This window comes from Belonocnema kinseyi, chromosome 2 (assembly GCF_010883055.1).
Source record: "Belonocnema kinseyi isolate 2016_QV_RU_SX_M_011 chromosome 2, B_treatae_v1, whole genome shotgun sequence".
In the NCBI taxonomy this organism is placed as follows: domain Eukaryota; kingdom Metazoa; phylum Arthropoda; class Insecta; order Hymenoptera; family Cynipidae; genus Belonocnema; species Belonocnema kinseyi.
Genome location: NC_046658.1, coordinates 153,008,417 through 153,025,256, shown reverse-complemented (window position 1 = coordinate 153,025,256; position 16,840 = coordinate 153,008,417). Strand labels below are relative to the sequence as shown.

Below are 16,840 nucleotides of genomic sequence, written 5' to 3'. Positions count from 1 at the left end.
TTTTAATTACATTTTTGCGAAAACCTTTTTATTTTTTTTTTTATTTAAAAATATTATTCACATTTCAAGAAAAGCGTAAGAATGTAAGCAATAATTTTTTCTTTGAGAGAAGAATTAAATTTTGTATCACCTACCAAATTTGTAAAAACTTGCGCTTGGAAAAAAAAAATTATCCTTAAATTTTCTCTGTACCTCACAAAGCTTTTCAAATAAAAACTCTATAAGTATAATTTTTGCTAACGCTATTGGTATTTTAAAACAATTCTATACACATTTTCAAAAAAGCATCCAAATGTGAGTCATTATTTTTTCTTTCAATGTAGAATTAATTTTTTGTATTTGCCTACCCTATTTTTAAAAATTTGCGCTTGGAAAAAAAATCTCGTTAAATTTTCTACGTACCTTGTAACGTTTTTCAAACAGACTCGAAATATAAATTTATATATATATATATATTAATTTGAAATTCTATTTTTGCTAACGCTTTCTGATTTTTTCTAATACGGTGAACATTAAAAAAATATGCGTTACCTAGAAATATTTTATTTAAAATTATTGCTATTTTAAATTCAGGAAATATGGTTCGAAATTTTAAATGTTAAAAATAATTTTTAAAACTAATGTCTTCTTGTTGTATTTGTAATCAATAAAATATATTTATAATAAATTCTAATAGTTAAAATTCGGGAATTTTCCAATTCGGTAATATTCTAAACTGTCGGGAATTTTCCAATTCGGTGATATTAGAAACTGTCAAGAATTTTATTATTCGGGAATTTTGCAATTCGGGAATTTTATAATTCTGAAATTTTATTATTCGAAAATTTTATTAATCGGGGATTTTCCAATTCGGTATTTTTATTTTTTGGCAATTTTATTACTGTTAAATTTTATTTTTCGGATATTTTACAATTCGGTATTTTTATTTTTCGGTAATTTTATTATTCGTTTATTTTATTATTTGGGAATTTTCCAAATCGGTATTTTTATTTTTCGGCAATATTATTATTCGCGAATTTGACCAATCGAGAATTTTCTAATTTAGGAATTTCACAGTATCGGAAATTTTATTTTTCGGGATTTTTCAGTCGTCCCCTCCTCTTGCTGAAAAAACTTGGTCTTCCAAACATTCCAGGAAATCGTTAAAGTCGCTTGACCATGAAAAAAATCTGTTTTAACTTTGATTTCAACCGTTTTTCAAATAATCAGTTAAATTGTGATCTTTTTCAATTTTGATATCATTCAGTATAGAATGCGTAACACTAAAATCATTTACTTGAAAAATTTTTCAGTTTATATTAAAAATTTTTTTTAAAGACTTAAACATTTAAAAATTAGAAGCATTTAAAAGATTTAAAAAAAATTCTAGTTGATTAAGTATAAATATAAATTAATTAATGATTTTTAAAATTAAATTTTACGTTAAGAATGAACAAGTATTAATATTTAAACAAATGTAAAGCCTAGATTGCAACTTTATAACCTATTTTCGATTTTGAAATAACTTCAAAATAATATATTCATAACCAAAGTTTTTTTTATTTTTTAAATATTATGTCAGTCTAAAATATTCCATTTTAAACCATTTAATTTGAAACTTTTCAATTAAGAAAAAAAAACAATGACTGCTATTCTTAGAAAAAGTCAGAAAGTTGAAGAAATTTTTAAAAGTCTCAAACAAATTTGAAATCATTTCAAATAATTTAAACAAAGTGTCTACGGGTACCGACAAGATACGGCTATTTGTACAAAAATTTCGATGCACGGCCTAATTTTAAATCAAATATAGATTTTGGCAGATTTCGAACAAAAAATTCCGTTTTTTTTAAGAGTTTCAAAAGGTTTTTAAGAAAATTTTTTCAATTTTTGAGGTTAAAAAAAGAAAATATTCGATTCATTTTAAAAGATTTTTAGAAGTTATGAAAACATTTTAAAAATAATTAAAAATTTTAAAAAAGTTCAAACAACATGTCAATTTTTTAAGATTTTGAAATAGAATTTTCAATTTTGAAATTTGAGCTCAGTTAAAAAAATGTACACGTGTAAATTATTGAGCATTTCAATACAACATTTTTAAATGAAAATAAATGTTAAACTTTATTTTTAAAATTTTAAAATTCAAGAGTTCCACTTTTGAGTGCTTATATTAAATTGCAAAAATTATTTTAGTCTAAAATACTCTGTTTTTAAATCATTTAATTTAAAAAAAATTAATTAGAAAAAGCAAAATTACTTAATATTTAGAAATATCCGGTTGTTCAGTCAAAATCAGTAATTATAAACTAAATATTTAAAACTAAACTAATTTGAAACCAAATAAATATTTAGAAAGATTTACAAAATTATCTAAAATTAATGTGGAAGATTTTATGGAAATTTTTTAATCATGCAGTATATTAAAGTAAAAATTAAGAAAAAAATGTGGGAAAAATTTGAATCATTTTAAAACATGTTTAGAGGCTCTGAAAATATAAAATCGTTTGAAATTTGAAGAAATGTTATATCACATGCCAGTGTTTCAAGATTTCGAAATAAAATTTAGATGCATTTTAAAAGGTTGGAAACTGTTTAAAATAAAAATAAATTAACTTTTAATTTAAGAAGTGTGCAATTTCTTAAAAAATATATTGTTCAATTCTTAATCTTTCTATCTAAAAATGATTTAAAATTATATAATTTCGAAAAATTTGTACTTTAAATGGCAAAAATTTTGGGGTTAGAGTTCCATTTTTTTAAAATTCATTGACCGTGAAAAATGTTTGTGAAGCGGGACTGTTTAAAAATAAAGGAAATTAATTTTTCAATATTTGAATGCGTAACACTTAAAAATTCAATTTTCAACTGCTGGAAATTCAATTTTTAACTGCTGAAAATGTAATTTTCAACTGCTAATAATTACTTTTTATTTTTCACCTTTAAAAAATTTAATTTTCTATTTTATATTTTCAACAATGCAAAATTTCAATTTTTGAAAATTTAAAAAAATGTAATTCGATGTCTGGGATTGACCGCGGAAAGTTTACCTCAGTTTGGAGTACTCATCTCGCGTTTAACCTCCTTGGCCAATTTACTGAAAAATTTTCTCCCTTAGTTTTCTCTGTGCTTCCTCAAAATCTTATTAAGATTTTATATTTCTAAATAACTTTAATGTTTATTTAAAGAATTTTTTTTAGTTTATAAATTACCAAAATTCATATATATTAATCGTCGGCCTCACATTTTTTTTCAACGCTCGCTTTTCTCATTTTTTAAATTAAATGTGAACCTAATTAAGAGAACCAGATAAGAAAATCTACCTGTTTTTGGCTAACAGTTAATTTTTTGTTGTTGTTGAAAATTATACTATATTTTTGGATAAAAAAATCATCTTTTTCCTTAAAAATATTATTTTTTTATTTAATATCCAATAATTTTCTTAAAATTTCACCCTTCCTGTTTAAAATATCAAATACTTTGTTGCAAATTCTACTATTTTTGTGAAAAAACTCAATTATTTGAATAAAAACCAACATTTTTGAGGAAATCTTATATCTTATAATAATTAATTATTTTTTCTTGAGGATGCAATTGTTTTATTGAAAAATCATATTATTGAATACCTTCTACATTTTTGTGGAGTATTTATCTTTCTTCCCAAATTCACTACTTGGTTGATGGGATGACTATTTTGCGATATAAATTGAGACTTAAATTAATTAGAAAATCATGAATTTAATTCTTCTAATATAGTTTGCAGAATTCCTGAAAATAAGACCAAGAATCCAACGACTAAATTTGGAAAGCCAACATAAAATGTTCCGATTAAAATTTGAAAAAAGATAAGAATTTGTTTCTAAAAAAGAAAATAAATTTCTTTTTTGGGCTGAAATAATAAAGAAGAAAGAAAAAATATTAATTAAATTGTCATTCGATTCTTGGATGTCTGGAAGAAAGCATCGTGGTTTTGTTGCTGTTACTGTTTGCTTGTGTATTTTTTTTCTGCCTTGAAAAGAGTGATGTATAAGCACCGAAGCGCTGGTGATTATTTTTGACAAATCTGTTTTTATTTTTACTTGATAATAATAAAAATAAATAAGGCGAAAGAAATAAAAAAGAGAAGGAATTAAATTTGGTTGGATGCCTTTTCATTTTTTTCCCCTCTTTTTTATTTTTGTCCAAAAAAATAAATTTTTTCTTTTGCTTCGAAAAAAATTGTTATCTTTTTTGAAATTTCAATAGGAACATTTTATGGTAGTTGTCCAAATTTGGTCGTTAGAATTTTGGTTTTATTTTCAGGAATTCTGTAAATCAATTCGATTATTAGGTGTTAAATAGGATTTTAAAATTGATTTTAATCTCAATTAAATTTCTTTAATTTTAATTTTTCTAAAATTTCATTTTTTGATGGAAATTAATCTTTTCTATTTAAAAATACAATTATTCGATTTCAAATGCATCTACTTGCTAGAAAGTTCATCTTTCGTTTAAAAAAATCATCTTTTCAAAAACAAGCCTAGTATTATAGTTTTGATGGTGAATTAATATTTTTTCGTTCAAAATATTATGGTTTCGTTGACGATTCAATAATTTGTTAAAAAAGTAATCCTTTTTGGTGATGAATTGAACTTTTTGAATGAAAATTTATTTTGTTGCTTAAACAGTTGATTGTTGCATACATTTTTGGTTAAATTATCATCTTTTCGATTAGAAATATTATACTTTGGTTGAAAATTTAAACATTAGGTTATGAATTCATCTCTTATTTTGGTTGACATTTAATTTTTTTAACTAAAAATTTAACGATTCCCTCTTTATTGGAAAGTTTATTTTGTGAGTTGAAAATTCCACTATTTGGTTGAAAAGTCCTTTTCTTGTTGTTAAGAATTCATTCCCTTCAAATAATATTTACTATTCCATTTTTTGTTTTAAACTTGAAAATTCATCTTTCCAACTTATGATTCATTCCTTTCTTTGAATATCTTACTATTTAAGTTCCATTTTATTTTTATTTGTTTAAAGATTTATTTTTTACTTCAAAATTTTATTATTTTATTATTGCATGAACATTAATTTTTCTACTGGAAAATTCAATGATTTTTTTAAAAATAAAGACTTTTTTGATAAAAAATTCATATTTTTGGTTGCAAATTTAAGTGTTTTTTGACAATTCGTTTTATTTTGTTTACTTAAAGGTTCACTATTTATGTTGAAAATTCACGGAATGGGTTGAATATTCATGTCTTTCATTGGTTATTCTTCTCATTTGGTAGAAGTTTAATATTCTTTGTTGATAATTTATATTTTCGCGTGAAAGTTTATCTATATGGTGAATTTTTTTCTAAAAATTCGTCAAATTTTAATTGAAATTTTATTGCTTTGGTTGAAAATTGAACTATTTTGGTCCGCATTGCAGATTTTTTAATTGAAAATAGTTTTTTAAACTGAAAATATGAATATTTCATTTCTAATAAAAAGATTAAGCTTTTGCGGTTGAAACTTTAAAATTCGGTTTAAAATTCGTCTTTTTCGGGTAAAAAATCAAGTATTTATTTAATAATTTTGTTATTTAGTTTAAAATGCAATTCTTGAAACTCGGTGAATTTCTTATGAACTTTCCTCTAATTTTTAATAATATCCTTAGGCTTGATTCCTTTCTGTAATACATGTTTTCTAAAGTTATTTTTTTATCTCCCCCCTTTCTTTTATGAAATCATCTCACGTAATTTGCGGATAAGCTATAAGTATAATATTTATATTTTTCAAACAAAACAAAAAATAAATAAAAATATTTATAATTAATGTTTCTCAAATAATATTGCAGGAATGTGGTGTAACTGGTAGAAAATATACGTATGGTGAAGCTAGAGATAATTCGAATTATATAGCAAGAAGTTTGGTAAAATTAGGTATAAAAAGTGGAGAGATTGTAGCGATTATATTACCAAATTTACCAGAAACTCCAATTGCATTCCTTGCTTGTTTAGAAGCAGATGCTATTGTAACAACTGTCAATCCTAATTACACTGTCAGTAAGTAAAAACTTGAATTCCAACGTAATTTCTTATACTTGTAAGATTATTTTGTTAAACATTCAAATTTTTTTTTATTTCTTGATGTTATGATTTTTACCAGATACATTGCATTAAATAATTTAATGTTAAATGTTTGTTGTCTACTGGTCTAAAATCAAACTTTGTTTAATATTTATTTTTTAATTCTTTTTAATTCGTTTCTCTCTAGCTCAGTGGGTATGAGTATCAGACCGGCAATCTGACAGATCTGGGCTCGAATCCCAGTGGAACTTCAGAACAATTTTTTCACAATTTCAAAATAAAATATTGATTTTTGGAAAAAAATAACATAAAATTATCGTATACTATTTATCTAGTCACAAGAAGAACTCAACGAAAAGAAAATTCTCTAACTGAAAATGTAACTATTTCACTATTGCTAAAAAATTTCCTTTCTTACTTGAAAAATCATGTAGTCTATTAACAATTCCTCTTTTTTGGCAGAAAATTAATCTTTTTGATTGAAAAATCATTTCTCTTGTTTAAATTTGATTATTTTTTTTTAGAAAATTAGTGTTCTTGGTTAACATTTTTTTCAAGCTTCAACTACTGGTTTAAAAGCGGAACTAACTTGTTGAAAATTAAGTTTTAGTTAAAAATGCATGATTTAGTTGAAAAGTCATCTCTTTAATTGAAAATTTTATTATTTTATTGTTAATTCGTTTTTTGTTGATATAAAAAACTAGATTTTATTTAATTGCAAATAAAATTATTTATTTTTTGTTACAAATCTGTATTTTTTAGTTTCATATTGAATTATTTGGTTAAAATTTTATCTTTTGCAGTTGAAAAATTAATTAAACGATTGAAAATTCATAAACTTTGTTTCAAAATTATTTTTTGTCGGTAGAAAACCAATGCTCTTGGTTGAAAATCAATGTTTTTGGTTGACAATTAATAACATTAATAAACATTAATCTATTTTGTAGAGGAATAAAGATTTTTTAAAGAATTTTTTTTTTGTAAAGTCTCCTTTTGTTAGAAAGTCAACTGTTTTTTTCGAAAAATCGTCTTCTTTGATTACATTAAAGTGTTTTTGAATAAAAATTAACATCTTTTTCGGTTGAAATATTAATCATTATTTTTTTTGGTTTAATAAAATTTAATATTTGGTTTAACCAGAAAAGAATTTTAAAGAAACATTGTAATAATTGATATTTAAATAAAAAAATACTTGAACCAAAAAAAGAATTTTCAAGGGAAAAATATGAGTTTGCTACAAAAAACTTGAATGTTCCAGAAAAAATATAAATTTCAACAAAGAATCGGATTTTTTAACAAATTTTTTAATTTTTGTTACGAAAATTAATTTGGAAAAAAGATTCAACAAAGGAGTTCAATTTTTAACTTAACACGATTAATTTAGAACAAAAAGTGTAATATTTAATATGTCAACTACAAAATCTTTTTATTTAAAATTTTTACAGAAATAGCAGAAAAGAAAAAACAAGTTTGCTCGAATAAAGTTCAATTTTCTTCCAATTAGTTGAATTTTCAAGGAAGAAAAATAAAATGTCTACCAAAAATTGAATAGAAAATTGAATAGTTACATTTTAAGTTAAAAACAATTAATTTTTAACTTAAAAGACGAGTTAAAAAAAATTTAACAGCTGATATTTTAACGAAAAAAATTAAAATTTTTAGTTAATAACAATTGAGTTTTTTCAAAGACGCATTTTCGACAAATATGTTTATATCTCAACTAAAAGAAATTAATTTACAATGAAACAATTGCATTTTTAAATAAAAATTTAATTTTCAGCAAAATACATAAATTATAAAAAAAGGTTTTAAATTTTTGGCCCGAAAAAATAAATTTATATCAAAAATGATGAATCTTTAACCAAAAAAATGAATTTTTAACCAAATAGTTCATCTTTCGACTAAATATTTTAATTTTTGTATCAAATGGTTGAACTATTAAATTTTACCGATTCAAACACGAAAAAATATCTTCCGGAAGAAATTATCTCGATTTTTTTTAATATTCTGAAATATTAAAAAAATATTTAAACTTAATTTCTGAAAACAAACAATTATTTCCAGTTTGGAAATATGTTTGAATCTTTTTAAATTAAAAAGAAATATTGTTGAAATGTTTGTCAATTTTCTGTTACACTTCATTAACGAAAATAAAAAACCATTTAACGTGGCCCCGAGTCTCAAGAATATTCTTTTCAATATCTTGAATATCTTTCGAAATTAATTGAATTTTTCCCAACTTTTTTTAAATTCTGCTTTAAATTCTGAAAAATTGACTTAAAATCGTTTAGAATCTTTTTTGACAAATTTGGAAATGTTTAGAAATATTTTTAAATCTTTTAAAATATTCTCTCAAAATTAATTTTTTTAATTTTCAAAATTCTTTAAATGCATTTTGAAGTTTAGCTTGACATCTTAAAAAATCTATCTTTTGTTTCAAACTATTTTAGGTACTTTCAAGTATAAAATTATTAAAACCTGAACAATTAAAAATTTCTCTATAAATGTTTAAAAACAAATTTAATAACATTAAATATTTTAAAATTGTTCAAAAGCTTCTAAATATTTGCGTCAATTCTGCAAAATTAAGTTTTGAAAAGTTTACATATTATAGTTTTTTTTGTCGAATTAAGGTTAATAACAAAATTATTGCCCAATCATGAAAAATCATTTACACTTACAATTATCAATTTTATCAACAATGTTTAAACATATTTACAAATAACTTTTTTCAATAAATAGGATTCATCATTTAGAAAATTTTATTTACGAAAAGGATCTAAAAAATGAATTTTTAACCAAGCTGTTCATCTTTCGAATAAATATTAGAATTTTCTATCAAATTGTTAAACAATTGCAATTTATTGATTCCTCTTAAGGAAAAATACTACGTAATTTAGGCTTGATACTTAATTTGATTTTTCCGTATTTTTCTGTTTGGCTTTTAATTTTTTTCCTGAGCGTGTGCGTCAAATACGAGTGCAGACTACAAGTCCAAAGATCAGAATTACTGACCCGTTGAGGCTAGTTTTGTAACTTAGAAAAAGTCGGCACTTATATGTTATTAATTGATTCATCAGAGTGTATTTTATGAAGCAAGAAGAGATAAAACTGCATAGATTAACATAGTTTTTCATAGTTCAGAATATTTTACTTTTGCTTTTCACGAACATTTTTCCATTTTTAGGTGAAATAGCAAAACAGATTTCTACCTCAGGAGCAAAAGCCATTATCACTTGCACTGAAATTGCGGCTAATGTTGCAACAGCTGTCACATCTATTTGGCCGCCTGATGCGCCATTTATTGTTGTTGATGATGGCACACAAACAATACCTTCAGGTGCTATAAAATTTAACGTAAGTTGCTGCTGTTTTAAATTAAAATTTTCTTAAGTTTTCAAAAATATGCATTAGGAATTAAAAAAAAAAAATTTCTTCCAATTAATTGAATTTTCTACCAAATAGTTGAATTTTCAAGTAAGAAAAATTAAATGTCTACCAAAAATTGAATAGAAAATTCAATAGTTACATTTTTAGTTGAAAACAATTAATTTTCAACCTAAAAGACAAGTTAAAAAAAATTTAAAAGCTGATATTTTAACTAAAAAATTTTTAATTTTTAGTTTAAAAAATTAAAAAATTATCCAAATGGAAGAGAAAATCAATTCGATAATCTATTTTTTAAGAGTAGGTTATAAGACAAAAATAAAATATAAAATTAATATAAGTATACTAATTTTTGTATTCTTTATGTTATCTATTAGCTCCAACAAAATAGAAGGATAGCAGGGACAATATTGTTGATAATTCATGAAAACCCAATAGCGACATTTTTTTAAATACCAGTTGTTAACCACAAAAAAATAACATAAGTTTAGTTTTTTAAAATGGTAAATTTAATTTTGCACAGTCATATTATTTTAGTTTAAAATAATATTTATTATGGAAAACGCTAAAATTTCATATTTTTTATCAAAATTTGTGAATATTCTTTGAAGTCTGATCATTTTTTATACAACAAAAAATTTTTTTTGAGATTGTAATGGCGACCCATTTTCGAACAAATCGACCGCAAAAAATTGTTTAAGTTAAAATATTTATGTATTAAATTCTCACGTAACATTATGTAAATAAAAAATTTCCAACACTTTTTTTTATATAGAAATTTTGCTCTTTTCTTAAATTTTCAACAGTACAAAATGGAATTTTCAATTTTCTTAATTTTCCAACAGTCCATTTTTAAACATTTTTATTTTTTAAATTGAATTTAAATGGATGAAATTTAACTCTTTAAAACTGAAAAATTTATTTTGTAATAGTTGAATTTGTAACAGTTAACGATTCAATTTGCAATTTTCAACTTTTGAAAATTCAATATTAATTTTTTTTTTAATTTTCAATTTTCTTTCATTTTTAATAGTTGAATAACGCAACCTAAAATTGTACAAAACCTAATAATTTTCATTAAAATCTAATACTAACAAAATTCGAAATTCTTCCATCTTTTAAGTATTATTGTTAAAAAAATTAGATTTTGATATGAAATTTTTTTTTGAAGATTAACAATATTTCAGGTAAAAAACGAATTGAAAAATGTTTTTATTTCAAGTTGTAAAAAATGAGCTTAAAATAAAATCACTTGAGGAGGAATCAATTTGAATTTTCAAATTTTAAAATTTAGGTTAAAATTTTTTTATTAAAACACTCAACAATTTACGCATATAAAATGAAAGCTTCTGACACATTTTAAGGAAAAAATTTTCAATTAAATGCCATTAAGCTGCAAAATAATATTTTTTAACTTTTGTAAATTGTACAGTTTGAAGATTCAAAATATTTTAATCATAGCCATCATATTCAAGCCAAAAACAATAAAAACTGAGCGGTAATAATTTTTTAACTAAAATTTTTTTATTTTATAATATAAATTAAGTTTATTTTAAGTCGTAAAAAATTAATAATTGTTCTTCATTTATCGAATCGAAATTTGTTTTAAAATATTTTTTTCAGGTTTTAAATTATTTTTCAATCATTTCAAAGTCTTTAAATATCTCTTAAACTTATTTGCATTTTTCTAAATTAATAATTATTTTATTTCTATTCATTTATCAAATTTTTCTTCTCATTTTAATCATAATGTTGTTATCTTCACAAATTTAAATTTTGTTTTGGATATTATTTATTTTTATCACCCAAAATTGTATTGTTGAGAAAAAGTCGATCACAAAAGATTTTATAAATATTTTAGAACATTTTTAGAAAAATAATTTTATTTCTTTGTCGTTTTTCATATCTTGTGGCGTTTTGAAAAAAATGATCGAATTTTGAATAATTTAACATTGAATCTTTTTAGAAAAACCATCGTACGTATCGTCTCATCCCCTTTTAATTTTCGAGTTGGGATTTCAAAACCAATTTAAATTTATATTTATTCTTAATTTAATTTATTAAATTTTAATGATTTTTATTGAAAAAGAATGATTTATTTAATACTTGCGATAATATTATATTATTTTATTATATTTAGAATATTTTAGTCTTACATTCCTAAATATTTTTCAAGTTGATTAAAGTTTTGAAAAATTATACAAAATTTAAAAAATTGGTTTTTAAAGTTTGAACTTATTTTTGAACATTTCAAATTTTTCTTATGTTTCTGAAACTTTTTTTAATTTTCTATTAAAACTTATTATCTTAAATAAAACATTATTTAAACCTGGCGAATTTTTCTTAACTTTTTTTTAATTCTGCTAAATTTGAAATATTGCCTTAAAATAGAAAATCATTTGCACTTGTCCATAAATTTAGGAAAATATTTTGGATTATTTTAAAACCTTTCCAAATTTTTAAAAAGCATTTTTAAGTTTTGCTTGACATCTTAAAAAATCTATCTTTTGTTTTAAACTTTTTCAAGTACTTTCAAGAATAAAATTATTAAAACCTAAACAATTTAAAATTTTCATAAATATATAAAAATAAAATTAATAACTTTAAATCTTTTAAAATTGTTCAAAAGCTTTTAAATGTTTGCGTCAATTCTACTTAATAAGTGTTGAAAAAGTTTAGACAGTATAGTTTGATCAAAAACTGTTAAGAACAAAATTATTTTCCAATTATAAAAAATCATTCACAATTAAACTTAACGCTTTTATCAATAATATCAAAAAATATTTACGAATAATTTTTGTCATTAAATAGGATTGATAATTTGGAAAATTTTATTTACACAATTGATGGTACACATTATTTTTTTGTTTTTTAATAAATAAACAAATTGAAAACCTTTGTACAATAAATCTTAATAGAAAATCTTACCTTAAATAATAATTTAATAAATAATTAGGTTCATTTTTAATCTAAAAGTTACGAATATTTATTAAAATTTTTACAAAGAATAATTTAAATGTTTAAATAGTTATATTTATTTCATCCTAGGACCTGATAATAAAAGGAAAGTCTCTGCCACAAGTTCCTCCTCCGTCGAGATTACCGAATGATGTTGCAGTTTTACCTTATTCAAGTGGCACAACAGGTCTTCCAAAAGGCGTCATGCTTTCTCACTTAAACTTGGTGGCCAATATGGAAATGTACGATAAAACAGTTGGTGATGGTTTTTTTCTGATAAGAGGTATACCCACAATAGTTATCTTAAAATTTTTCTACTTATATTTTAGAGTCTAAAGTGTTTCAAATTTTAAAACCAGAAAAAAATTGTTGGTTTTACCGATAACAGACTTCACATGCAAAAATGATCAAGCCAGGGGAAATAAGGAAATTATTCACGAAAATAATGAAATAAATAATTTCATGAAAACAGAAAAATATTTTCAACGAGCATAGTAGCTTTCCACAAAAAAGATAAATTTTAAATAAAATATTATAATTAAATCCTTAACCAACACATATTAATTTTTTAACATAACAGTAGCATTTTTTAAACTAAAAATGATATTGGTACTGAATAATATGATTTTTTAAATGAAAAAATATGTATTTTAAATCAGGAAAGATTTTTCAGTCAAGAAAAAAAATGTCAAACAAACAAAAGAATTTCATCCTCAACCAAAACATATTTATTTTTAACATAATTGTTGCAATTGTTGCAGAAATTTGTGCGCAATTACATAAATTTTCAAATGAAAAAGACGAATTTTTAACCCAGAACTATTTTTTATTCGAAGAAAAAGCAAAAAAGTTCATTTGATTCAAACAGGTGCATTTTTTAATTTTTTTAAAATTTATACAAATTACCTGAATTTCCTGATCCGAAAATATGAATTTAAAGAAGAAAGATTAATTTTAAACCAATAGCTGAAATTTTCACCATAAAAGATGAATTTCCAATTAAAAAATTAATAAATAAAAAATATTAATTGTTAATATTTCAACTAAAAATGTTTTAAACTGGTACCAGATAAATTAACCTGGAAAAGACAAATTTTGACAAAAAAGCTAAATTCTCAACTAAACAGATGGAATATAACACAAAAGACAATATCCTTAAAATTAAAAAAGACGAATTTTCAAGACAAAATTTGAATGTTCAACCAATAAAGGTCTTTCAGCTGGAAAAAAAATATTCGAATCAAATTTTCAAATTTACAATTGAAAAAGATTATTTTTTATCAAAGAATTACATTTTTAATGGAAAAAAAATTAACACAAAATTTAATTTTTATCCGAATAGGTGAATACATTTTTAACGAAATAGTTGATTTCTCATCTGAACTAGATTAATCTCTAACCTAAAAGTTGAATTTTTAAATTGAAATATTAATTTTTAACGACAGAGTTTGATTTTCAAAAAAGAAAGATTTTTCGTTCAAAAATAAAAATAAATTTTAACAGTAAATAATACTTTCAACCTAATTGCAAAATTTACAAGCCAAAAATAGGAATTGTGTACGACACTGTAGAATTTTCTACCGCAATACATACATTTTCAACTAAAAAAAACATTATTTTCAAAAAATTAGTTGAATCCTTAACTTTATTGGATTAATTTTTAACCTAAGAGTTGCATTTTTTTAAAACTAAACTCCGAATTTTGAAACAAATTAGTTTAATTTTCAACCAAGAAAGATTTTTTGTTCAAGAAAGAGAATAAAATTTAACTAAATATTAAAAAAAAAGAATTTTATATAAAAAAAGTTAAATTCTCAAGCCAAGGAACCAGACAGTTGAATTTTGAACAGAAAAAAAATATTTTGGACAAAAGGCATACATTTTTTAACGAAAGTACCGATTTTCAAGTAAAGTCTTGAATTCCCAATCGAGAAAGATTTCTCAGTTTAAAACGGAAACAAATTTCAACCAAATTATTGAATATCCAAGGAAAACAAAAACTTTTCCACAAAATATTTCAGTTTTAAATCTAAAAATATGCATTTTCAACATAAAAGTTAGATTTCAACAAACTATTTGAATCCGCAACTACAAAATTATTTTTTAACAAAACAGTTGCATTATCTTTGGAATTTTTTGTCCAAAACAAATGAAATTTCTACCGAAATCTAGAAATAATTATACCAAAAATACGAATTTTAAATAAGAGAGTAAAGTTTTGAACCAGGAAAAATGTTTAATCTAGAAAACAATGTTAATAAAATTAAAAATTGCATTTTTTATTGGAAACTATGAATTTTTAATAATTAAATTAAATTTTAAACTCTAAAGGGCGACTTTTTAAGAAAGCAGTTAAATTTTTTAGGCAAATAGGATGACTTTCGAACAAAATATTGAATTTTCATAACATTATAAATTCTTTTTATTTAAAAAGTGAAAAGTGGGATATTGGAAAATGTCTGTGAAGCCGGTGCTAAATACAAAGGAATTTTAATAGTTTATAAACTAAAAAATAGTACTTAAAAAAAATTGAAGTTTGTTTTGAAAGCTTTTAAAATATTGAGTCAGACCTAGAAACATTTGAGGCCCTACTCCATTCTCGACAATATTTTTTTTATTATTTGAATAGAATATTTTTAAAAATGTCTTGTTTCAAGAAATAATATTAAATTTTTTTTTATTTTTAAGTTATTTTTGGCGAAATGAAAAAATCAAGTTAAATAAAAGATTTCTTAGATTTCTTCCTACCAATCAGTTCTTTTTACTGATGAATCATTAAAAAGTACTAATTCATCAGTAAAAATAACTTATTGATAATTACAATTCTGTTACTGGCTAAAATTAGTTTAAAAAATTTACTCAAGATTTTAGAAGATATACTGTCTGGTTGTAGAGACAAGATAAGTCACTTTATCAAACAATTAATTTGATAATCATTTTTTAATACCCAAATCAAATATAAAGTCAATATTTACAAATAAATCTTATCTATAGGTCTGATATATTTTACATATACAGTAAAAAATGTAATGTTTTCTTTTTTTGGTCTTATTTAAATGTTTAAAAAAGTGAAATGTTTTAGACAGCGGACAAGAAATTGTTCCAAGTGTGCTGCCAATGTTTCACATATTTGGTATGAATTGCGTTATGTTTCCAAGAATTGCTGAAGGATCGAAGTTAGTCACGATACCAAAGTTCACACCTGAATCTTTCGTTTCTGTTTTAGAAAGTCATAAGGTACTTAAAAACACATTTAGGGCCATCCACAAATTACGTAAAAAAATTATCATTTTTAAGTCCAAAGAAATTATAATGTTTAAATCAAAAACACTGAAATTTCTATTAGCAATATTCATTTTCTACCAAAATAAGACGACCGTTAGACAATAAATAAAAATATCCAAACAAAATATTCAACTGAAAATGAAATAGTTAATTTTTTAGTTAAAATAATTAATTTTTAACAAAATAGGTAAATAGATAAATCGATAAAAACATTAGTTTTCTACAGAAAATAGATCATCTCAATTCTGAGTTGAAAAAAAACATAATTTTCAATCATTTCTTTAAATTTTGAATTGAAGAAATTAATTATCAACTAAAATGAATAAATTTTTAAAACAAGACTTGAATTTTAAACTAAAAATTTTCATTTTTCAACCAAAAAAATGGTTGAATTTACAGTTAAAAATTAATTTTTAACAGAAGAAACAAATTTTCAATAAAATTGGTAAATTTTCCACCCAAGAAGTAAATTTTTAATTGATATGATGATGTTTAACCATGAAATAAAATTTTCAACCAATTGATTGAAATTCCAACCAATTTTGGAATAAAAAATGGAATAGTTACATTGTTCCATTAATTTAAACAAAATACATGAATTTTCTGCCAAACAGTTGAAATGAAGAAAAAATTTAACCAAAAATGGAAGAGTTGAAAATGTGAATCTTTAACTGCAAAAAAATTAAATTGCCACTAAAAAATAATAATTTTTCAATCATAATGGGTAATATTTAACCAAATGTTTGATTTTTTATATTAAAAAAATTGTAATGAAAAATAGAATAGCTGCATTTGCAATGAATTAATTATATTAAAACAAAAAAAGAAATTTTAACAAAGCAGTTCATTTTTCAACGGATGAGATTAATTTTTTGACTAAAATATTATTTCAGTCATAAGAGGAAGAATTTTTAGCCAAGATGATTAATTTTCTATAAAAAAGTCTAATTGTTGACAAAATACATGACTATTTAACCAAATACTTGAACTTTTAACAGCAAAATTAATATTAAACCATTAATGGAATAGTTAAAATAATGAATCTTCAATCAAAAAAATTAATGAATTTTCAATCAAAAATTTTGCAATTTATTTTCAATGTATGCATTGTTTTTAACAGCGGAAAAAGAACTTTCAACAAAAATGTTAAGTTTTTAAAAAGTAGAATTAATTTCGGA

The 16,840-nt window shown here is 22.5% G+C and overlaps 1 protein-coding gene across 1 annotated transcript in view; it reads left to right on the top strand.

Annotated features, from left to right (window-relative positions):
* Positions 1-16,840, top strand: part of LOC117167679 (probable 4-coumarate--CoA ligase 1) — a 38,026-nt gene that overhangs the window by 9,593 nt on the left and 11,593 nt on the right. The window contains exons 3-6 of the mRNA XM_033352790.1: positions 5,801-6,008; positions 9,220-9,389; positions 12,468-12,660; positions 15,460-15,614. Coding sequence (XP_033208681.1) covers positions 5,801-6,008; positions 9,220-9,389; positions 12,468-12,660; positions 15,460-15,614 — 726 coding nt within the window. The remainder of the gene's footprint in view (positions 1-5,800; positions 6,009-9,219; positions 9,390-12,467; positions 12,661-15,459; positions 15,615-16,840) is intronic.